Here is a 25,127-nt window from a genome sequence, read left to right as displayed (position 1 = left end):
GCGTAAACCTTTTAAGGAAATAACCAAATAACTAGAAGGAAACAAATAGAATTATAAAAACTAATACTTAGAACCTGATTAACTAATTCCCTTTCAAATGACTATTACACTAATAGTCGTGACAATACCCTCCCTTTCAAAGCATTCTTGACCCATGAATGTAAGAAAAAAAAGAAAAAAAAAACAGTAAAGTAAATTGAAGTTGCCACACACACTAAAACTTCCCAAGATTGTCCAATGCTGCCACACCATGCTGTTCTACATGTATTTTAATTTGCCGGTTGGAATCGACAACCTGAATGGCTTTTATATCTCTTCGATATCCATATATTGAAGGCCAAGTGTCAGAACTCGAAGAGCTAGCTTGCCTTCTGTTTCTCTTCGCTGTGAAGGAAGTTCATGAGAAAAATAAATGAAAATTCTCCATCCAGATTAGGATGAATTCCCGTTGAAAATGGATATTTGCAACCCTAAACAGGCTAATCAGCCCAGCCCTGATCTTGTACAACCGCAAACCATACATTAGAATTGCTTTTACAACGAACCTTTTTCTTTTTTCCTTTCCACACAACATTTGCTTTGCTCAAAACAGAAATTAAATTTTTTGCTATGGAAGAAAATACACCAACGATCTATGTGCAACATAAAAACCAAGAGATTTTTTTAATTCGTAGTCATTCATTACTAGCTTTCCAAATAACATCAAATGGAACCGAAGTTAACACAAGAATTCATTTCATGGAACTAAGTTAACACAATATTTAATCAGGACAAATGGATGACATTCAAAGCCCACCTCCTCCTCCAAAAGAAGACTAGGAAGGACCTACCGAGATTATATTATATCTTCTATGGCTCATCTAACTGGTCCTGCAAGGACATGCAATGACGTGCAATTTAGATTTGCGATCAATCTATAGTCTATACTATAACATTACATGGTTGTAAATTTACAAGTACCTGGACGTCTGAAGTCCAAAGAGTGAGGTTATCTCGCAGGAGTTGCATAATTAGGGTACTATCCTTGTATGATTCTTCTCCCAAAGTGTCTAGCTCAGCAATGGCTTCCTCGAATGCCTGTGCCAAAAGTAGCATTAACAATTCAATGGATTCCTTCCATGATATGTACATATATATCATGAAACTGGAAAAGCACTTCATTTCTAACAACCTGATACAGTAAATCCCACCCAAGCATACACATGCCAAACTCTCTCGTGATAAAGAAACAAAGGACAATTGTCATTAAAAAGCCAAATTTCATTGATTTTCAAACTCTATATTTATCAATCAACAAGCACCCTAGAAAGTGCTAAGAATCTATTGCTCATCTCTCTAAACCATTTTTTTGAAGCCCCTAGTTAAGCACAAGGGGATGGGATTAGCAACAAACTTCTTATCTCTTTCTCATTCACAAATTATGAAGCTAAAACAACCATTCCATATCATCAACAATAGAAGTAAATACCATTGCATACCTATCTCAATACTATCAGAAATCACTTTGTATATATAGCTAACAGAAGTCAAGGTTTTCTTTGATCTCAGTAGAATACAGTAGACATTGAGCTAAATCATGCATGATACAAAACAACCATCATATGTAAGAATCCAGAATCAGGTGTTCTTTCCATGTATCTATAGATTGGCATTCTAAGGGGTTTACCTGTTTAGCCATGCTGCAAGCTTTGTCAGACTGATTGAGAATCTCATAGTAGAACACAGAGAAATTGAGTGCCAACCCCAACCTTATTGGGTGAGTTGGTGCAAGATCCCCGCTAGCAATATCCTTCAAAGGAGGGCAAAAAAAATAAGCCATCAACTTACATATAAGAATAAGGAATCATACCTTCTTCTTTTCAAATCCATTTAGGATCTTCCAACAACATTCAAATCTTTTTTATGATGTCGAGTCCAATAATCAACTGATTGATTTTCAACTGAAATAGAAATCCTAAATTACTACTCACTACATTCGCATAATAATATCTGTCACTTTTTTTTTTTTTTTTTTTTGATAATCATCTGTCACTTTTGTTGTTTTCACGTTTACAAATAAATGTGTGAGCATGTTCCGTTAGCAAACAAGTTTTTATTTTTATTTTTTTTTTTTTGGTAGAAAAGGAAAAGAAAAACGAATAACAACAAACTACCCAGGAATTAGCCTAGGGAAGCTAACCCCAATCCTATCTTCTAAGAGAAGATGAGAGATGAAACTAGGGGAAACAGGAAGGTAGTAACGCCTAACGTCCCTTCATGGCCCGCCGCCGCCAAGCGATCAGCAACACGATTCTGCTCTCTAAAAATGTGTCTGAACTCTACGAAGCGATCAGCAAACAAGTTTTTATTAAATAACAACGTTTGTGGTTTGTGATGACGTGGACAATTGAACAGAAATTAACAAGGGCATATTTTTCCTAATAGAAGTTTAACATATAAAAATCGACAATAAAAGAACAAAAAAAAAAAAAACCTCACCCACCCATTTCAGTTTCTTAAACTTATTCCCAAATGCATTCAGAGTTCTTCCCAATTTTTTAGGGTTGGGAAAACTGTGAATACGATTTGGGTGAGGGATTTTTATCGATTTTTATACGTTGATTTTTGTTAAGACAAATATGTCTTTAGTCAATTAACTGCGTTACTTTCAGAACTGTTGTTTGCAAACAGAACATGAACAGCACATTTTTTTCTTTGCGTTAAAACTAAGCAGACCCGGGCAATTGAAGTAACAATAGACAATAGAAAGCACTGTCAAATAACGCATCAAAACCAGGACACTCATAGTTTGGCAAGTGATGATTAGGCTAGGTTTGAGTTATTTTCAAAGACAGAGGAAATATATGGAAAATAGAAGGTGAAGGTACCTGAGCAGCCTTATAAGCCAGCATAGTATCTTCAGCAGCAGTCTTTCTCTCATTGGAAGACTTAAACTCAGCCAAGTACCTATGGTAATCCCCCTTCATCTTCAAATAAAACACTTTGGATTCACTAGCAGTGGCGGAGGGAACGAGATTGGAGTCCAATAACCTAAGTATACTAGCGCAAATCTCCGACAACTCGTTCTCAACTTTAGATCTATAGTCCTTGACAAGAACAACGTGGTCCTCGTTCTTCCTCCCTTCCTCTTTCTGCTCGATCGATGAGACAATACGCCAGGCTGCACGGAGGGATCCGATGACGTTCTTATAAGCGACGGAGAGGAGGTTGCGCTCTTCTACGGTGAGCTCACTGGAAGGAGTAGAGCCGAGTACAAGCTTTTGCATGAACTGGACCATCTCTTCGTAGCGCTCAGCTTGTTCGGCAAGCTTGGCCAGGTAGACATACTGGTCTCTGGAGAGGTTATCGGGGACTGTGACGGCCGCTGCCATTGGTGTTGAGAGAGAGAGAGAGAGAGAATTAGAGGAAGACAAAGCTGAATGTTGGTTTGGTGGTTTTGTTATTTGGGAAAATTGGAAAAAGGTTGGTTTGGTTTGGTATGGGGTGTGGGAAGGAAGGATACGGGAAGACTTCAATACGGGTACTTTGGCGGACAACTTTCACTACGCTGTTCAAGTAATACATTCCATTAATTGGCAAAACGTACTTGAAATATTCAAAATTGGTAAATTTGGCTCATGACTTATTATTTGCCTACATTTGGTTTATGATCTATTTAACTAGATACAACTATATTGGATGGAGATTTAACTATGTTAGTGACTTAATATTAATAACCCCTGTAAAAATGACATGTGTCACAATAATAAAAATTATTTATCATATAAATGTGGCAATCTAAATTATTTTTCCAATCTTAACAAATCGTTCTTCTCTAACATCACTCGTTCTTGTTCCTCCTGTGAACCGTCGTCTCCCTTATCGCCTTATCGTTGTCTTTCCTAACATGATTCTGCAGTCCACAAGAACAAGTTCACTCGTTCCTGCCGTCCACTCGTCTGTAACACCTTAGTGTTCGTCTTCCACTTCAACCATTCCTCTTCGCGATTCTGTAGTTCACTGTTCCTATCGTCCATGAGAATTCTCAGACCTTCAACAAGTTCACTCGTTCCTTCCATCCACGAAATTCTCAGATATCATGTGGAAATTCCCAATTTGAGGAATTATCCCTAAATTTGAGCTACACAACATCCATCTTCTGTATCGCTCCCAATTTTCTACCGTGTGTGCAGATCGTATGTCATCCATCTTCTGTATCGCTCCCAATTTTTGCCCAAATCGATGAGAAACTTCATCCATCGGCAGTTAGTACTAGGGTCCAGCTACGCCTGGCGTCCAGACTCAATACGTTGATCATTCTCTATTGTTTATGTGTACTCTTGACTAGATGCGATTTGATTCTGCCATCTCGGAATTGTCTAATTTCTTATGTGTTCTGTTCGAGGTCCACACTCGCTGCACCAATGATATCTGAGTATGTGAACTTGTAATGGAGAGTCTGAATGTCTTATTGGATCTTCCTATTTTAACCTGTAAAACAGAATCAATTGTCAGAGAGGGGTTGGAGTCTGAAAAACCCGCTCTGATGCCTAAGTTAGTAGATGCTTAGGAGGGGTTGAATAGTAGGACTAGTTATAAGTTGTAGTGTTAATGTACTGTAGGATGTGGCTATATCTGCCTATTTATAAGGTCTGGTCGAACCCCTCAACTTCTAGGAATCCTTTTAGTATGAGGAGAGGTCTTCCATGATGTGGAGTCTTCAACCTAACTGCATAGGAGTTTCCTTTAGAGGGGAAAAATGTCATGGAAGCTTCTTGATTGATCTGAATGTCCTAATTGGGACACATGGTGGTGTTGGTCCCTTATAACGTTACAAGTATAGTTCCAAGGGGGGGTTAGGAACTATTTAAAAATTTTAATTTAGGGCAGACTTCTTTTTCGTGAGAAAAAGGTTTTAACAACGGCGCTGAGTGAATAGCAAGATACTGGCTTAGTCAACTAGTGACTAGGTCAGTTTCTTTACTTGAGTCAGGAGATAGCACTAAGAGTCTATTCCTGAGCTCAGATGTTCAATGCGCACAACTCAGCTTGACCTCTTTACTTGGTCAGTTTTCCTTTAAGCAAGCAATAAATATATAAAGGAGTTTAAGGTTAGAAATGTGTTACTCAGCAGATTTATCCAGGTTCGGCCTCCAAGCCTACGTCCTGTCCCCGGAACACGTTCTGAGATTTCGAATTCTCTACTGAGCTCTTTAACGGTAGAGCATCAAACCTTTTACAATCTTAGCAACTGAGTATAACAAGAGTACCTTCCTCTATACCTCTACTCAATCCTAATCTCTCGCTGAGTACTATAACCGAGTACTCAGCCTCTCCTTTCTAATCTCTAGAAATGATAAGTGTTTGTCCTAAACAATGATTGCTAAGACACCTTAGATGATTGAATAATCACTCTAGACTTTTACACAAAAGATATGAAATTTAGTGTAAGATTGCTTTGCTTTTTCTTGCAGAACTTTGCGTAGAGATTTGGTCAGCGTAATGGCTTGATCAAGTTCTATGTGTAATGAAGCAACTGAAGGGCTCTATTTATAGAGATGTTTGAGGCATCGGTCATTTCGAATTTCGAAATAACCGTTGGAGGGAAACGGCTTCCTGTCGTTGTCATCCTGACTTGCTCAGAGCTCTCGGCCAATCAGATTTGAGTATCTTCTGTCCTCGGTCAGCTTTTGGTCAGCTCGGCAGAATGTCTCTCCAATTATGGTAAGGTCAACTATACAGCATACTGTGTCGTCTGAACTTTACCAAAAGTAGAAACACTTTGTCTGGAAGTTGTTCTTCGCCAGCTGCTGTCTTGTACTCTTTGTCGAATCAACTCAGCAGCTTCGTCCCGAAGTTGTTCCACGAAGGTCTTCTAGATCCTTCTTCCGCTGAGCTGTGTTTTGTTCATAACGACAGCGTTTTGACATACGCGGGCCGAGTTGCCTTAAACTGTTTGACTTGGGCTTTGACTTCCGTATTGGGCTTTGGGCCTTTTAAACTTTATATCTTATAAACAATTTAACTCAACATTGAACAAACACATCAGTAGAATAAATCAAAGCATTTAAACTTAGTGTGTTTAGAATATGTTTTTAATTATACTTAAACAATTTTGTCAAATCAAAATTATGTGGAAAGGTGTTTCAACAGGTGGTTGATCTGAAGGCTCTTGAGGTGCCACATGTTTGATTCATTTTATACGATATCAACAACTAAATACATTTATCACTCTTGGAGTCTGTTTGGTTCAGTTATTAGTTGTTGTTGTTGCAGTTGGTTGTTTGTTGTTATATGTATATTATTAGCTGATTAATTATTAGTGTTTGGTAAAATTATGATGGACTATCATAGTTAGTACGCTAAATGTCTAATTATATACATGTTTTAAATTAATCAACAAATAAATTATAAAAACAAAAAATGTAATATACAAATTAATAAAAATAACTAAATAATAATTAAAAAATAAAAAAAAATAATTTATTGAATCCAACAAAATTTTATTCTTTCAACAATAACATTATATTGATAGGAATGACGTTAAAAACGTACTTTTTAGAATAAGAATGATAATTTTGTCAAAATTAAATAACTACAAATAGTTTTTCATGAAAAGCTCCAAAACGATATTGTTTCCATAAAAAAAAACCTGTTGTTTTGTAAACCGAACCAAATACTAGGGGTGCACGTGGTCAGTTAACCAGCTCATTAAGGTTAATTCGGTTGGTTAACCATTTAATCGGTTTTTAAAAAAAACTAACCATGCACTAGTCCATGTTGAATCTTTATGCCATGCTCTTAGGGATTGCTCTAAGAGTAAAGAGGTTTGGAAGAAAATTCTCCCACACCATATTCTCGCTTCTTTCCTGGCCCACTCTGAGTATGACTGGTTCTCTAATGGTATTAGTGGGAAATTACTGACTTACATGGAGCATGGGGACATTTTCTTTGCTATCATCTGTCACCAAATCTGGAAGTGGAGAAACGAGGAGATTTTTGGTAATAAAACTGTTTTTATTCCAAACTTAGCTGAGTTCTTCTCAAAAAAAACTCTCTACTATCATTGAGAGTCTCAAAGGGGATTCCCTTGCCAGGTCTACCCAGGAAAGTGTTGTCCATCTCGTGGGATGGAGCAGGCCGAGCGAGGGGGTTGTAAAATTGAATACGGATGGCTCCTGCCTTATAAATGGTAAGATTGCTGCCGGAGGTGTTCTTAGAGATGCGGGGGGCGCCTGGCTCTCGGGGTTCACCCAGAATCTTGGGTTGGGCTCTTCCTTCTCCGCGGAGCTCTAGGGTATTCTCTCTGGTATCAAGCTTGCTAAAAGCCTGGGCGTTAAGAAGCTTTCTGTAGAGTCTGATAATATGGAGGCCATCAAAATGATTTCTGAGAATCATGCTATTGGTCTTAATAGCCGCAACCTTATTAAAGCTATTAAGAGGCTTTGCTCTTCCTTTGAGATCTTAAAGTTCAGTCACATTTTCAGAGAGCAGAATCGTGTTGCGGATCGCTTGGCTGCGGCTGGCCATGAGGAGATGTTAGGTGTTACTACCCTTTCTGATCCCCCGACTTTTCTCTATTCTCTTCTTTTAGAAGATAGGATTGGGGTTAGCTTTCCTAGGCTAATCCTAGGTTAATTGTTCTTTGTTTTGTTTTTTCCTTTCCTGTTCCTACAAAAAAAAAATAAATAAAAAAATAATTTTTATTGTGAGGGAAACGGCGTGTCAATAGCGAGTTGAAGAGATTAACTGCGGAGAGGATGATGTACGTGCATTATATCCGTGTGGTTTTACATAATACACTCATTATTTAATCCTTATGGTTTTACATAATACACTAATTAGTTCCTGAATTTTTTAAACTAATTATATTATCCCTCAATTTTGATTCCGTTAAATTGTTTAGTCCTTATATCAAATATTCGTCTAAAAATGTGTTAAAGAACAATTAAACGGGTAAAAAAACGTAAAATTGCCCCTAATAAAACTTCTGGCTATAAAGTTTTGGAAAACAAATAATAAAATTTTATCATTGTTTCTAAATCCAAAAACATAAAAGAAAAAAAAAATCACATAAGCTGGAATCAGAGAGACATTAACAAATTAACCGAGAGTTATTTACATATTTTCATGTCATTTGATGTTAACATTTGATAGAAGGACTAATCCATTAAAAGTGAAAAAATTTAGAGACCTTATAATTAAATAGTGGATTGATTAATGAGTTATGAAAAACTATATGGACTAAGTAATTGTTTACCTATATAAATAAATTTATTTTTATATTTTTTTAATATTTAATTGAGATTCGATCGGTTTCGGTTAACCGCGGTTTTTGGAATAACGAAACTGTAACCGTAACCATTAACTACTATTTTTAAAATTAAAAACCGTACACTAATCTATCGGTTTCGATTAACCTTATTTTCGGTTTGGTTTCGATTAGGTTTTCCGATTTTTCAGTTTTTTCTGTGCACTCCTACCAAATACTACTATATTTCATACGGTTTGGAATTAAATGCTAAAAACTATTCCGAAAAGCTAAAAAAAAACACCATTTAATTTCTATCCTATAGCACTAAGCCTTGTTCGTTCTATCTGATATTTTCTCAATTTGCTAACTTTGGATGGAAAGAATCTTGCACATATGACTTTTCAAAAATAAATAATATCAAACTAAGAAAATAATTGTTTTTTACATATTTTAAGAACTATGTTTTATGAATTAGGATCTAAGATATATTTTTTTAGTTATGAACTGAGATCTAAAATTTATAAATTAGAACATAAAATCATATTTTATTTATGATAAATAGAAAATAATGACATATTGAAAATTAAGTTTTGTAATATGATTTAATTATAATTTTATAATGGGTTAGTCACATGGATATCAAAAATGAAATAAATATTATAATTATCTATTATTTGGGAAAAAAATTCTCATTTTGTCAAATTCTCATTTCCCTGCTTCATGATGATGTATGTTTCCTACAACTTTCCTTATCAACCAAAATTATTTTCTTTTACAAATCCTAGTAATAAAGGGAGAATGGATAATTTTTAAGTTCTTAAATAATTAATTTTCGAAATTTGTTTTCTTCTCTTTTGCATATTACTGTTCTCTAAATTGCAGACATAGAGTTTTAACTTCCATAACTATTTGAAGTATTTCATCTAAAGACACCAAATAAGGATAAAACAGATGTAATTCATATCAAAATTGTTCCAATAAGTATCCATTTCTATCCAGATTCAATCATAAAACTTTTGTTCTATGTTCTTTGATTTTTGAATCCTTCACATTCTTTTCATATTCCAATTTTCACATCAAATCTTCCATGGGTTAAATTCTATCTACAAACATGCTTCCTATTTGCCATTAATTGTTTTGCAACTTTATTTTCTCTATGAAGAATTGTGGATGATAGTGACAGAAACATTGTTTTCTTTGAAGAAGAATTTTGGTAATGTCATGGATTACAGTAGCAGAGTTCCTTTTCTCATTCCAAATAGAATCTAGGACATTCCATACTTTCATTGCAAGTTTGTGTACCAAGAAGAAAATTTAATGGTAGAAGAAGCAGAGGCACCATTTTAAACTTACTTAATCTTCATTAATGCTTCATTACTTAATCTATATTACTGTTTCGGGCTAAAATTGAATCTTTTCAGTTAGTGCAATATCTAACACAGTAACAAATCAATTTGAAATTATATGCTGGTTGATTTCATATCAATTTTTCTATTGCCAAATTCAATTAAGGGTATTGCTATTCACCACAGCTAAATTCCGGTCCACCACCCATTTTTGACATATTTGCCCTTCTCATTTTATTTTATCCAAAACCTTAAAAGCTCTCTCTCCCTTTCTCTCCCGAGCACAAATCCCAGATTTTACAAAAATGGACCCAAGCATTCCCGAAGATAATGATTTCAAACACAAGATAATATTACGATTCTTAAATACGTGTCTAATTAATTTTTTAATTTTTTTTTTCGGTTTTTGCCTGAACGGGTAGAGCGTACTCCCGCTCCGTAGGCCGAACGGATGAACTACCCGTTCGGCCTAGGGAACGGGCAGTATGCGCCACCCGTTCCACCGATGGAACGGGTGGTACACGCCACCCGTTCCACCAACGGAACGGGCAGTACGCGCTGCCCGTTTCCACCCATGGTGAAACGGGCAGGCTGCCCGTTCAGGCAAAAAAATGTAGAGAAATTTGAGAAACCTAAGAAGATAGAGAGGATTTGAGAGAATTTTAATTTTTTGTTAGAAAAAGTGAGGGCAAATATGTCAAAAATGGGCGATGGACCGGAATTTAGGTGCGATATATAGCAGCCCACTTCAATTAATCACTAAATGAACAAATTTGATTCGCTGGTATGTATTCACAGTTTGTTAACTTAGAATGCTTGAATAGTTGAGAAGGATGTATATGGTATCTGTATCTAAGATCTTCTAGGTTGAGAAGTTTAATGAAAGTTGAGTTTAGAAAATGGAACTACGGAAGAAGGAGAAGAAAGCTAAATTAAAAAAAAAAAAGACAAAAAAAAAAAAAAGAAAAAGCAAAACATGAATACAAATCAAAGCAGTTACAAAATAAATAATAAATTAATTAACATAAATAACTGTATTTTGACAAAAGCAAAATAAAAGTTACAGTTTTATGACAAATAAATTAAAAAAATAAGGGTAAAGTTCAAATAAAACCCTTGTGGTTTCACTAATTTTCAGATAAAAGACTATGGTTTACTTTTTGTCAAAACGAGGATTGAGGTTTCACACTATTAAAACTATCTTTAACGACATGAAAATGAAAATTTTCAAGAATTAAAGTTGTTCAATGCCATATTTTCTATGGAACTACATTTTCGATTTTAGAAAATCATTTTTTTTGGAACTTTCTCTCTCTAAACATTAACTTTCTCTCTCTTTACCAAATATCATCTAAATAATCTCGAAATAAAAAAGTTGAAGAATTAAAGTTGCTTAGAATATTAGTAGTTTTTAAAATATGTCATTTTTGAAGTCGTCAATGGTGATTTTAATAATATCAATCGAAAAAGTCCTTATTTTGCTAAATTTGAAAACCTCAGTCCTCGTTTTGACAAAAAGTAAACCACAGTCCTTTATCTGAAAAATAGTGAAACCACAGAGGTTTTATTTGAACTTTTATCTGAAAAATAGTGAAACCACAGAGGTTTTATTTGAACTTTACCAAAAAATAATGAACTGATAAAATACAGAAATAAACAATATTTAAATGTAAAATAAATTTAAAACTTGAATTTTGATATAATTTCCTCTTTTATAATCAGTAATTGTATTATGCATACATAAGCCCAAAGCTGCAAATGAAATGATAAAAATTTCAGTGAATATATAAAATTATCAAAGCAGCTCTAATGACTATTATTTAGTTAAAACCAACCAGTAATAAGTTACCAAATTCATTTACAAACTATTACTGTTTGGTAAGTTATTTTTTTTGGCTTAGTTAGCAAGTGGAATTAATTGAGTATCAATACAATCCAAATATACGTGGTTGATCTGACATCTTTCAGGACTAAAACCAACCCTTAATTACTTGATTAGTTAACTAATAGCACATTCAGTTTCACAAATCCTGTATAAGATCTCATATCATTTTATCCATCCTAGAACAAAATCAGATATTAAGATGAGTGACAAACCTGAAAAGGGATTAAAAACAAGGCTTAAGATGTTTACATTGATGCCATGCTTCAGCTTTACCAATTCTCATGGATGTCATCATACGATTGAATTCCTCATCCCAAGACCATTGCATGTTAATATAAGTCCCTTATATCGATTAAGGTACTCCTGCACCAAATTAACCCATTTATTCCTCAAACACATCTTTTCCATTTTTAATTAACCCTCCTCTCCCCTCCCTCATTTCATTAATCTGTAAAATTCGAAAAGAAAGAGTAGAGAACACTCGTACAATTATGTTATAATCATACACGAACATCATCCCTTTCTTGTCATACTCTCTCCTTCTCATGGGATCACTCAGAACTGTTCAAAAACAAGCAAAATTTATTAGCACATCACAAAAGTTTTCTTCTTTTAATTGGAAATGAGGAATCCATACAACCAGCCAACCCCCAACCCAAGTGCTTGCTTCTACGACTAGTCATTGCTGACAGCCACTTGACACACAAACTCAGATTCACCAAAACATATACACTAAATAGTCACACATGTATCAATAGACATGGTTAGCCTGGGTCCAAGGAGAAGAATAAGGAATTTGGGATGCGCGACTAGACAAGGAGGAACATGAACAAGGAAATTCATCCTAAGGTAATGAACTGAAAAATATCACCATTTTCATAAATTGGTGGCACATACAATCAACTTGGAAAACATGATGAAAAATCTCATTCGAAATTGTATCACAAGAGACTTTAATGAAATTAAAAAATGTTTAGATACCAATATTCGAAGAAAGACTATAACAACGCATCCAGTAGATTGAAATTTAGAACTTTCAACAACAGAATTACAATGGAACTTCTTCCAGAACAAGCACCAGAAAACTAGAATAATAGCAAACAACAGTTTTCTTTAAGATTGAAAATGGTGCCAACTACATGACAAGAGGTGCCATCAAACTAAGGGACTTGACTTCCTAGAATGTTTCTGTTGTTTGTATTTAGCACCATCATTCCTGGTAACCGATAAGAATAAAGTTGGATCAGCTATTGATTAAACAAGTTTAATATGCAAAAAGAAAATTGCAAATTAAACTCAAAACGCAGAATTTGTGTTTCGGCTAATTTTGCTTATATCCACGGGAAAAGAGTATTATTTATGAGAATTAAGATTACAAGATTAAGGAACACTGACCAAAACCTTTTGAATGCTTAAGAACTCTATCTTAACTTTCTTGCTTTTGTTGGGTCAGATGATTAATTTTGAGAATTCTGAAATATTCTTTAGTTGCGGTGTGCCTGAGATTAGAAGGAATGAAATCTGTTCCCTGCTTGAGGTACAGGAAACAGGAGCGTTTCCGAAGTATCTAGACCTCCCCACGATAATTAGGAGATCTAAGAAGGCGGTATTTGCAGGGGTAAAAGAGAAAATTCAGAGAAGAATGAAGGGACGGGAAGAACAGTATCTTCCTGCTGGAGGAAAGGAGATATTAATTAAATCAGTAGTACAATCAATTCCCCAATACATTATGTCGTGCTTTCTCCTACCTGATTCACTCTGTCTTGAAATTCAGGGCCTTATTAGTCGCTACTGGTGGGGGAAAGGAGAATAAATGACCAATGCACTGGTTGTCGTGAGAGGCAATTTGTCAGTCCAAGGAAAAAGGTGGTTTGAGATTCCGGTGGCTTCGATCTTTTAACCTAGTGGCGGTTAGTTAAACACCTTGATTCCTTATGTGCTAGAATACTAAAGGCTAAGTATTTTGATTTCCTTAATGCCCCGGGCTGCGTAAACCCAAGTTTTTTCTGGCGTGGGATGTGGGAAGCAAGAAGCTTGTCGCAAAAAGGTTTAATGTGGAGGGTAGAGGATGGAGCTCGAATAAATGTGTGGAGGGATAATTGGATCCCGGGATTGAACCTGAAAAAGCCGGTTATGGCCTGTGCATATCCAAGGGCTGAACTAGTTAAAGATTTCATTGACAGGTCAAAGGGAACGTGGGATATAGCAAAGTTGGAATTTTTTTTTGATCCAATCGGATGTGGCAGAGGTTAGGAAGATTCGGTTGAGTTATCGTCTCCCTCAGGATGAGTTGCACTGGGGGCTAGAAGAGAGGGGTGGTTTCATGGTGCGTAGTGCGTATTACTTGGCAGAAGCAAATAGGCGAGCACAGAGGGATAATCCCGAAATGTCATCTCAGGATGGTATTACACTTTGTATGGAGCCTGCTGAAAGGAATCCTTCCTTGCTCAATGGAATTGTTCAGACGGGGAATTAATTGCAATTGCAACTGTCAGGTATGCCTACACTCTACTGAAACTATGTATCATATTTTTGTATCATGTACAGCGGCGAAGGAGGTGTGGAAGATGGCGGAACTATCTATCCGAGTAGACAAGATCCTATCTAAAGATTTTCGGAGTTGGCTGGATATCTGTGGAAAGGTGGCTGTGGTATCGGTGGAATAAATTTCTTCACGAGCACAAGTGGACTGAATCGCGGATATTACTTAACAAGGTTGATTCCTTTATTCAAGAATACGGTACTGATATGAATGCTAACTCTACAAAGCCGTCAAATGACCCCTTTCTAATTCACTAACCCGTGGACCTGCAAGAGTATGGAACCCTCCTCCGAGTGGTGTTATGAAAATCAATTGTGATGCCAAAATTGGAATGAATAGCTATGCATGTAGGGCATGGTTGGGGTTTGCTCTTCAATGGAGGAGGCGGAGCTTCAAGCAATTCTTGAAGGATTACTACTTGCAAGGAATTGTTGCTTTAATGATATCATTGTTGAATCTGACGCCCAAATTGTCGTGCAAGTTCTACAGAAAGATGATTTCCCGAAATCCTATCTATTTTTCGTAGTTGTACTTTCTCTTTTGTGCATAGAGAAGGTAATAAAGTAGCTCATTCCCTTGTATGTAACGATGTCAGACTTGCTATTTATTAATCTAAGTTTACTTATTCAAAGAAAAAAGATCACATGAAGTCTCCACATCCTTAAAGAACCTAATCAGCTCATAGTTAGAAAATATACTCAAAACAGGAATCAATTTCTTATCTTTTACAATTACCAAAGAACTCATGTAAAACTTGATCTCGCAATTCATTTTACTTTTATAACAAACTTTCTCTTTAGCCCAAACCAATACAATAATTTTCTAATTAACTCCGAATGACTTCCGAGTGTCATGAAACTTATCCATGTATGTTTCTGAACCTCCATTGATATCTTTCTATGAAGCACGGACTCTTCCCCGGGGTCGCTGTGGCCGTGTCGGACTCCGCGGGACTCGGCGGTGACATGGGACACAGATGGGACTCGGTACGGACACGGATGGGACTCGGCTAATGGTGAAAATATGTAAAAGTTTAGTGTTTTTTTTTTAAATCTTTTAAAACCTATGGTTCAATTACAAAATTTGATAAAAAGAAGAAACCTAAACTATATCTAATTCTCACCTGTGTATCGCGATTATAAACGCTTAGAGCTTCTTTCTCTTCCTTCTTCAATTTGTTTTGTCATTTAGCAAGTTTTTTTTATATATTTTATATCTAATATATATAGAATTAATTATATAGAATTTGCCGTGTCCCGCTGCACCCGTGTCTCATATTTTCTAAAAATGTCGTTTTCCGTGTCCGCACCCGGGTCGGTGCTTCATTATATCCAATCTTCAAACTCTTTTATATTTCTAACACAATGGTTTGACCGAAATAAAATCTTGGCTTCAAATACTTCTTAATTTACTTAGAATTTTGAATCATTCTCAACAACTTCACCTTGACTCAAATTTCTCAAGCAGTCATTCTCTCTCTCCTCTAACCTCTAACCTCTTTGGACTAAGGATCAATTGGTCTTACAAGGAAAGTTTTTCCGCTGCAAAATAAACAAAGCACAAGCCTTTTTGTCTACCATCAGAATAGAAGAATCACAAACTACCTTTAATTCTTTTCTCACAAAAATAAAAAAATAAAACTGTTTTCAATGTTCCCACCACTATGTCAAACATCCTAATCTTCACTGTTCTTAATCCCGAAATATTGCATGATCAACGTTGCCCATAAACACAACTCCAATTTCACCAGACTTAGGCTTGAAAACATCTCATCCTTGGAACACGTGTGAAAACAAATGGAGTCAAATATCCAATCTAAACCCATTGTCTCTTCTCTTCTTCCCCTTGCGGTAACTGTGGTCTGGGGAGACATCTGCTTCATCATCACCGTCAACACATGCAGCATGCATCTTCTCTGATTTCGCATCTTCTTGTTCTAAACTTTCTTCTTCTTTGTTTTTCCAATGCTAACACTCAATTTTTTTATACCATTTTTATTACAAAAATGACAAATGAGATTCTTTCTAGAATTAAACTAAGACTATGATATTCCTTTATTACTACGGACTACCAAAACTTCTCCACTTGCCTCATCAACTTTGGCCAATTGATTGTCAATGAGTTCTTGTTGCAGCAATGAATTTTTAATCTCCTTTAGAACTATCTCCTCACATCCATATAACATAGTATCACAAAAGTTCTTCTATGAACTGGATAACAAACCAAATAAAGTCGTCGGCAAATCCCCATCGTCCTTCTCAACATCCATACTTTGTAACTCCATAATGATTCCGCAGAATTCATCGAGATGTGGTTTAACAGATTTATCTTCTTCCAAAGGGGATTTCCTTGAGTCTGCTCCTTAGCAACAGTCTATTCATGATTGATTTTGTCATATAGAAAAACTCAAACTTGAGTCAAACACTAGTCGTAGTGGTTTCCTTCACGATTTCCCTCGACACTTTGTTCAATAGATAAAAAAAATGCAGAGGTAAAAGCGCCTTTGATCTTGTTCTTCCAACAACACTTCCGTGGTAGTACAATTTCTACTTCTCCCCAACAAGTCTTTTCCCATCATTTTTTAATGAGAATGACCCGCACCTTGAGTAGCCATAGACCAAAATTTTTTATTTATCAAATTTCTCATTATTAAACTTCATTGACAAAACCATTGACCCTATCTTAGAATAATCAACACCGAAACCTTGCGCTCCAATACCAATCGTTAAAAATTGGGGTAAATTGCACTGATGGTGATAGAAACCCTCAGCAAGAAACAGAATAACCAAACAAATTAAGAGAAGAAAATCAATATGAGATTGATATATTAAAAGTAGAAAGAACTAAGAACAAATAGATAGAAATAGGGACTACGAACAGCACCCTCCAGGGAATACTATTGATAAGGAAGTCAACTACACGTTTCTACCTAGTTAGGACTCTGTATATATATGTCTCCTAGGTAGAGTTAGTTTAGGTTTGGTTTCTGTTTAGGCTTCGGACTCTCGGTCCTTGTCAAACCAAAACTCTATTGTATTTATGTTAGGTTATTTCCATCGTCGAATAATAAGTATTATTATAGAGATCAATACTTTTCATGGTATCAGAGCCCTAAGGTTTAAAAACCAACCTTTTTCTTTCTCTCACCATCGAAATAAATTTCCGTTCACAAATACCGATCAACCGTCTCTGTGTGTGCGCGCGTCTTCTTCTGTTTTCTGAAACTCTGGTTATCCTGCACTACACTATTCTATCGATTCCAGTTATCAACTACCAATTCTTTTCTACAGTTATCAACTACCAATTCTTTTCTTTCTCTGGTTTTTTGCCATTAACGATCAATTCGTTTTTTGTTCTGAAATTCCAGTTATCAACTATCAATAAGGTTGCTGACAACAAAACTCATAGAATTTGGCCGCCACCAAAGAACTCATTGAGTTTATAAAAAAAAAAAACTCTCCATCCTTGTAAAATTTGATTGTGCAATTTATGTTACCTTTTGAAGGAAACTTCCTCTTTAGCACAAATCACTTCAATAACTTTCTAAGCTACTCCAAATGAATTATGAATGTTCCAACTTATCTGTGTGTATTTCCAAGCCTCCATTTCTATCTTCTAGTATCCAATCTTCATACTCTTTTATGTTGGTTCCAACACAATGATTTGACGAAATAAATTCTCGACTTCAAAAACTTGTAATTTAATTAGAATTTTTATTCATTCTCAACAAATTCCTATAGCTTCACTTGCACCTTGTTAGAGTGTTCACTCCATGTGAATTATAAAATCACCCGAATGCAGTATAGAAGGTCTAATCTTTACTCTCACTAATACCAACAAAATAATCATACTCAATGAAGACATACACCAACAACTCCATTCCAGCAAAAGTTGTGTTAAAAAAATTCTCATACCACTTTGAATCCGAAAAAAGGTATCTAACTGCCTCATAATCTAAGTCCTGTGCAAAATCAACAGGGCAAAGTCGCATATCCCTAGTCATCCTGAAGCCAAGATAAAGATACCAGCTTGAAGTTGAAACACAAATATTACAAGGGGATTGAATAATTTCAACAACAAATAACCAATTGTAGATAGAAGAAACAAGTGAATTGAAAGACCAAAATTAGGTCAGGAACCAAATATGAAGAAGTTTCATTTAGCAAAACTGAGTATGAAGGAAATAAGCCATAAACAAAAGAAGAATGGTACTGACCCTGGTAAGCCTCGTTTATCTCTTGAAATGTTGTAGTTGCACTATCCTGGTCTTTCAGTTTATCTGGATGCCACTTCTGTATAGATGAAAACCCCCTCAATCAAATTCCGCAACACATGACAAAACGAACCATAGTAATAATAATAATAATAATAAAAAAGTTCCAAACCAGCGCGAGGCGTATGTAGTTGGAGCGAATTGCATCGTCGCTAGCGTCATAATCAACTTGCAGGATTTTATAATAATCCTGTATTTTCAGTCAAGAAAGGCAAAATCCTAAATTATTGGACATTGCAAGAAGTAGTAGAAGAAGAATGAAATATTATGACCTTGGGTTTGGAGATGAGAGAAAGGATATCGAAATTGAAGTAAGAGTGTCGGTGCTGATTTTGATCAGGTTGGGGGTCGTCCCAATCTTCCCACATCATCATGTTCCTGTGCTGGCCGTGAAGATAAACTAGCGTGGGTTGCGGTTGGCAGGTCTTTCCTTTTCTGTCTCGTCTCGTCTCGTCTCGTCTGGTCTCTCAAAACATGAGGCTAATGCTATTACAGCTTTGCGGGGGAATTTTCTAGATCAACGCTTTAACGAGCATAACAACTGAATTGCACTGCTATTTAACTGCTATTTACCGCCCCTAATGACTAATCACCGTCCTTTTGAACATTCATACGACTAATACAAGAAAATCATATTCAAATCCAAGAAATGATAACACATGAATTAATAAAACTGTGGAATACATCGGAAATACCAACGTTTAAGATAATTTTGGAAAAATTAAACATGTTAGTAGCTAATATAGACAAAAGAAAAAGACTCATAAAAGAAAGCTGTAGCATTAACTCAGGAGAAAATCTAAACATTACTATAACACAAACTAAAACTCCAGAAATAGTACCCATAGATGCTTGGAGACGAAGCAAGGACCCAATAATGATGGATATAAGTGAAATAAAACCTAAAATCCCTACAACCGTAAATAAAACCTTAGATCTGTTAACCGATTTACACAAAAAAGGACAATTCTAATCTAATGGCAGAACAAGAACATAGTGTAATAACATTTCTTAAAAATCACGCCCAAGAAATTATTGAAAAGGAAAAATACAAATATGAACCGCTAAAAAACAGCAAACTCAAAAACAATGATGCTAAACCATCCAATGTAGACGTAAGCACCGAAGCCGAATACCTTCAACTAAAAATCGAAAAACAACATAAAGAAATCAAAGACCTGCAAAAAGAAAACATAAAATTAGTCATAAATTCGAGTACAGAATGGGTCGAAAAATATAAAAAATATAAACACAAATTTAAAAATACTAAAAAAGAATTAAAAGAAACAAAGCTAGAATTAAAACAAACAAAAACAGAGCTAATCCACATTACAGATGAATTAAAAGAATTAAAGGAAGAAGTAAGAGTCTTAAGAACAATGGTTAAAGAAGTAAAAGGGAAAACTATTCACATCAGTAACAGTAGTAGTGATAGTTCAGATAGTTCAGATACTCAAAGTGAAAATAAACTAAAAATCATTGGGTATATAGAAGAAGAAAATCATCAAATAATGAAAGCATTAGAACAAATGAAGAACATTAATGCAATAATAGAAGAAGAACCAGAAAGTAATATAGAAAACAACGAATACAACAACAAATACACTAGGTATGAAGAATCAGATATAGGATCAGAAAATATAGTAAACGAAGATGCCGATAATTATCCAGAAGAAGAAATGATAGACCCCAATTTAGACGTAGTAACTAAAAGAGTACCTACGATTCCACAACATATACTTATAGGCCAACAAAGAGACTTTAAAGAATTTATAGGATCTATGTCTCAAGGATTAAATCCAAATGGATATTTTTTAGACTTAGATAATGTCTATGATGAACAAGAAATAAGTAGACGAATAAATGATTGGAATTTAGGAATGTACATAGCCTTAATGAATTCATCTCACACTGAAAATTTAGATTATATGTATGACCTAATCTCTAAAACAATGATAGGAAAAGTAGGATTTTGGATGGAATCTATAACTCATCAGTTAAGACCACAAATAGAAGCTTGTGCTCATGATTGGAAATCAATGTTATTATTATTCGATATGGTATTAAAAAGAGAATTTTTAGGAGAAAGATGGTTAGTGGCTAGAGAAACAGTATTTGCTGAAAGAAAAGCTGAAATAATAATGAATTTGAATAACATGAAATGTTGTAAAATTAGTAAATTACCAGAATATACTATCAGTTTTACTAAGTTCTTTTATGAAGCTAGGTTTTTACCACAAGAAGGATTGATATACCAACAACTATATTATGACCACTTACCAAACCCATACAACGTAGAAGTTTCAAAAGAATATACTCAATTAGAACCAAAAGAAAATACATTAGGAGAAAGAATTAGAGTACTACGAGCTTATCTTATGCGAAAATGTGAAGAATATAGAGTTCAACAAAAGGTTAAAAAGGATAAGAAACTCGGATTACGAGAAATTTGTGGATTCACGGAAAAACGGTTAGTTTTTGGTTGTGATGATAAAGTTAGGAGAAAATATAGACGATATACTCCTAATCGCACTTATAGACATAATCCGACATATAAGAAGTCTTATACTAACAAGTATGATAATGGACGATTTCGACGAAAACGATTTAGACGATATAAAAATAATCCCGAAAATCGGAACAGATTTAGATATAAACGAAAATTTAGGAAAAGACGAGAAAGACCACTAAGGGATAAAAATACTAAACTTACAGAATGTAAATGTTGGAATTGTAATGAGAAAGGACATTATGCTAATAAATGCCCTAAATTAAAACAAAAAGGTGTCAAATATATAGGAACAACAGAATTTATAATGAGTCTAGAACAAATAAGAGCCAGCGATGATAAATGGCATAAAGAAGATGAATTTTATATTACTGAAACAGAAGGTGAGAACTCAGAAGAATTAGAACCAATAGAATATGAAGATAGTGAAACTGATAACTAATGGTAGCCATATATGTAGAAGCACCAGTAGAATATAAACCTAATAAGATTATAAAACGCCGCATATTTATAGATAGTGGAGCTGATATATGTTTAGCGAAGCAAGATGTACTAGTTCCCCATAAATGGAAAAGATCTAAAGGACATAAGGTCAGAGTTACAGGATTTAATGAACAAATGAAAGAATTAGATATTATAGCCGAAAATATGAGATTAATACTTAACAAGACAATCTTTCGATTACCCATAATTTATCAAGAAAATAATATGAAACAACATATATTATTAGGAAATAATTTCCTTGATTTCTTTAAAGTCCAGCTGATCAAACCTGAAACCATAAGTCTTTTAACTCCTTGTAATAAATGGATTATCCTTAAGCGCGTCCTACCTTTCTATCCACTCACAATACATAATATCAAAACAAACAGAGATAATAATTTAGAACTTTTAAAACAAAAATATTTAGACCATTTAAAGATCAACTTTGGAGAAAACCCTATAACGTTGTGGGAAAAAGAAAAGATATATGCTAAGATAGAACTCATAAACCCTAATGATATTGTTCGCACTAGACCAATAAGATATAGTCCTGATGATCAAAAGGAATTTGAAATACAAATAAAAGAATTATTAGACTTAAAATTAATTCAAGAAAGTAAAAGCCCTCATAGTAGCCCGACATTCTTAGTAAGAAAACATAGCGAACAAAAGAGAGGCAAAGCAAGAATGGTAATAGATTATCGAGAACTAAATAAGAAAACGATTTTTGATGGATATTTTTTACCTTATAAGAGAAATTTAAATAATAGATTATCAGGAAAAAAGTGGTTTAGTAAATTTGATTGTAAAAGTGGCTTTTGGCAAATTAAGCTTACTAAAGAATCAAGACCTTTAACAGCATTTAGTGCACCATAAGGACATTATGAATGGATTGTGTTACCTTTTGGTTTGAAAAATGCACCCCAGATATTTCAACGACGAATGGATACGATATTTAGAAAATTAAATGACTTCTGTGTAGTTTATGTCGATGATATATTAATCTACAGTAATAATATAGCAGACCATTTACAGCACCTAGATGCATTTATAAAAACAGTACGACAACATGGAATCCTTTTATCTGAAAAGAAATCAGAAATCTTTAAAAATAAAATAGAATATTTAGGATATATAATAGATAGTGAAGGATTACAACTACAAGATCATATCGTAACTAGAATCGAAAATTTTAAAGAAAAATTAGATACTAAGAAAGAAGTCCAACAATTTCTAGGAATAATAAATTATGCATCAGATTATATGAAAGATTTACCAAAATTACGACAACCCTTGCAAGAGCTAATTAAGAAACATAAAGTATTTGAATGGACGACAACTCATACTGATACTATAAGAAAAATAAAAGAAGCAGTAAAAGTTCTCCCAAAATTAAGACTACCTAAAGATAATGATCAATTAGAATTATATACAGATGCTAGTGATATCGGGTGGGGAGCAGTACTCATCGCATATAGAAAAGAAGATATAGACAAAGAAACTCCTTTAATATGTGGCTATAGATCAGGAACTTGGAAACCCTCAGAGAAAAATTATCATATCAATGAAAAAGAATTACTAGCTGTTAAAAATGGAATTAAAGGATTTAGGTATCATTTGTTACCCATAGAATTTATCATAAGAACAGATAATACACAAGTAGGAGCATTTATCAGAAATAAAATAGATCCCCTACCAGAACTGAACAAAAGAAGGCATTGGCAAAGTTTTTTCAATTGCTATAATTTTGTTGTTAAACCTATCTCTGGAAAACGAAATATCTTAGCTAATTTTTTGAGCAGGAATGGAGATAATGATCCAGCGAATATCAGAAATCAGAAATCAGAACCGCCAGATGCTGGCAATGATCAGAAATCATGAGAACTTTCTGGACAACCTTGAGGAAGAACTCAAGAAACTCCAGTCTCAGAACAATCAGAATATACGAACCATGACTCCTAGATCATCTTATGAGTTGTTAGGAGATCTTCATAAGAAGCCAATTGAGCTGCCAACTTCATCTAGTGGACTCTCAGGAGCCACCACCTTGAACCATTCTAAGCTGATTAATCAGAACTCATCAGAAATCACAACCTCCCAGGTTATACAATTCCCTCTAGAAATGACAGAAGCATATAAGAATATCATGAAATTTTTTACATATAAGAAGAGTCAAACCGTATATAGAACCATTAAGATGACCAAATACCCTAGGTATATATGCTCAGAAGACTGCAGTCCAGATGTTGTTCAGAAACTATTTCGATATGGATTTCTGGACAAAGTCATGACTGATGAGAGCCTTAATAGTGTTTCAAAACTCCCATCTATCATACCCAGATCCATTGACGAACTTGGATTAAGATTTGGAAGAGGAATATTTTGTGTTCAAATTTTTGATGCTGCTATGGACTTAGAAGGGAAACCAATAATAATTGCTCAGATTTTTAAGACTGGTAGAAACACTAAGATTGATGTAGATAATTCCGACCATCAATGGGACATTCCATGCAAATTAGAAAATTTTAAATCTTGGTTAGGAGAAAAACGAGCACATGGAATCCATACGATCAAATGTAGACTCGAAGACTATATTAGAAATAAAAAGGTGGCTATAATAGCCAGATCGAATCATGGAGAAGTTGAAGAAATGATAACTATCAACTATTTAATGGAAATGGGTGATGAAACGAGTCAACAAATTTTGATAGAAATGCATACGAAATTGATGGATAAGAAATATAAACATAGTTCAGATACATTGGCCCATTATGAATCTATATATGGCCCAAGAAAATCATGTTTAATTAGAATTGAGCCCATAAGACCTGAGCCCATGAATATTGACTCCATAAGGCCCAAAGAAGAAGCCCATCCAGGAAAAGAGGAGGATCCATTTGTTTAGAAAATGAGATAAAAATGGATAAGAAAAATAAGAAATATAAGAACGAGGTGTCAATACCTAAAGAAAAGGTGGCAATAAGATCAACACGTGGCAAGACATGAAGATATGAAGAGACATGTGTCCAAAGAAGAAGCATGAGGTGGAAACATTAGAGATTAGTGGCAAGATGTAAAGCTTGAGGTGGAAGAGCAAAATAAGAAGCATTCGACACGTGTAACCTAAAAGTTTGTACTTTTAACTTTTGTAATGATGTAATCTCCTTTTTGGTAATTTCACCTTTGATCTTCTACCTATATAAGGAGAAGACATATGATGTATGAGATATAACTTGCTTTGAGCAATAAAAGCTTTCTTTCTCTCTATATCCATGGCTTTCTAAACTTCCCCTTTTAGCATCCATAGTTGTTAACTACTTAAGTTTAACTTCCGTATAGCATATTAGTTTAAAAAGATCCAGAGTTATAAAGCAACAATAGTTAGCCTTCAGACGAATCCAAGAGGTGTGTAGAGATGCTGGAACACAGCCATAACCCATGATGATGATGAGAGGGTGTCAGGCAGAGTTCAGAAGTCTCCACTGAGGATTGCTTTGAAAGGTATACTAGAGTTCCTCTATAACTCTTGTTCTAATTAAATTAATTTGTTATCATTAGTTATACTTAAAGGTTTAATATATTATGGATGTTAAATTTCATTTAACAATGTTTACTTCAGCGGTCTTTTGTCTTCCTACCCTTTTTAGGGTCATAAGAGCGATCCTGCACACATCAGAAAAAACGGTCCAATAAAAATGGTATACACAGTAGAAAAACCGTCAGTAGTAGAAAAACCGTCAGTCCAAAAATGGTATCAGAGCCTTAAAAGGATCTCACAAATAGTTAGAACTTTTTAAAATCACTTGTTAATAAGAAAAGTAGAAATGATTAAATGCCTAATTAATTTCACAATCAT

The 25,127-nt window shown here is 34.7% G+C and overlaps 2 protein-coding genes across 5 annotated transcripts; both read right to left on the bottom strand.

The window, feature by feature from the left end:
- Positions 1-637: 637 nt before the first annotated feature.
- On the bottom strand, positions 638-3,371 carry LOC136235548 (14-3-3-like protein B). Its single transcript, XM_066025280.1, has 4 exons — positions 2,868-3,371; positions 1,667-1,789; positions 961-1,077; positions 638-870 (listed from the first exon to the last, which is right to left on the bottom strand). The coding sequence occupies exons 1-4, from the start codon at positions 3,369-3,371 to the stop codon at positions 850-852; spliced, it is 765 nt and encodes a 254-aa protein (XP_065881352.1). The 3' UTR covers positions 638-849.
- Positions 1,668-18,788, bottom strand: LOC136235549 (uncharacterized). Of its 4 annotated transcripts, none has more exons than XM_066025281.1 (6): positions 18,552-18,788; positions 18,392-18,469; positions 18,223-18,298; positions 11,952-12,025; positions 11,677-11,827; positions 1,668-1,789 (listed from the first exon to the last, which is right to left on the bottom strand). In XM_066025281.1, exons 1-5 carry the CDS (start codon positions 18,651-18,653, stop codon positions 11,756-11,758), a joined length of 402 nt encoding a protein of 133 aa, XP_065881353.1. In that variant the 5' UTR covers positions 18,654-18,788; the 3' UTR covers positions 1,668-1,789; positions 11,677-11,755. The 4 variants fall into 4 exon arrangements, with proteins under 4 accessions (XP_065881353.1, XP_065881356.1, XP_065881355.1 ...); XM_066025284.1 differs by lacking the exon at positions 1,668-1,789 and adding an exon at positions 3,377-3,547; XM_066025283.1 differs by lacking the exon at positions 1,668-1,789 and adding an exon at positions 3,556-7,650.
- Between the last annotated feature and the right edge of the window lie 6,339 nt (positions 18,789-25,127).

Source organism: Euphorbia lathyris, chromosome 7, assembly GCF_963576675.1.
Source record: "Euphorbia lathyris chromosome 7, ddEupLath1.1, whole genome shotgun sequence".
Taxonomy (NCBI): domain Eukaryota; kingdom Viridiplantae; phylum Streptophyta; class Magnoliopsida; order Malpighiales; family Euphorbiaceae; genus Euphorbia; species Euphorbia lathyris.
The sequence above is the reverse complement of the archived record's forward strand: the minus strand, read 5'-3'. Positions and strand labels throughout refer to the sequence as shown.

Coding starts and splice junctions, on each gene's coding strand:
- LOC136235549 (XM_066025281.1), bottom strand. CDS start 18,653: ATGATGATGTGGGAAGATTGGGACGACCCCCAACCTGATCAAAATCAG. Junction 18,470..18,551: donor CTCTCATCTCCAAACCCAAG/GTCATAATATTT, acceptor CTGAAAATACAG/GATTATTATAAAATCCTGCA. Junction 12,026..18,222: donor GATAAACGAGGCTTACCAGG/GTCAGTACCATT, acceptor GTTTTTGAACAG/TTCTGAGTGATCCCATGAGA.
- LOC136235548 (XM_066025280.1), bottom strand. CDS start 3,371: ATGGCAGCGGCCGTCACAGTCCCCGATAACCTCTCCAGAGACCAGTAT. Junction 1,790..2,867: donor TGGCTTATAAGGCTGCTCAG/GTACCTTCACCT, acceptor CCTCCTTTGAAG/GATATTGCTAGCGGGGATCT. Junction 1,078..1,666: donor CTTGCAGCATGGCTAAACAG/GTAAACCCCTTA, acceptor CTTTTGGCACAG/GCATTCGAGGAAGCCATTGC.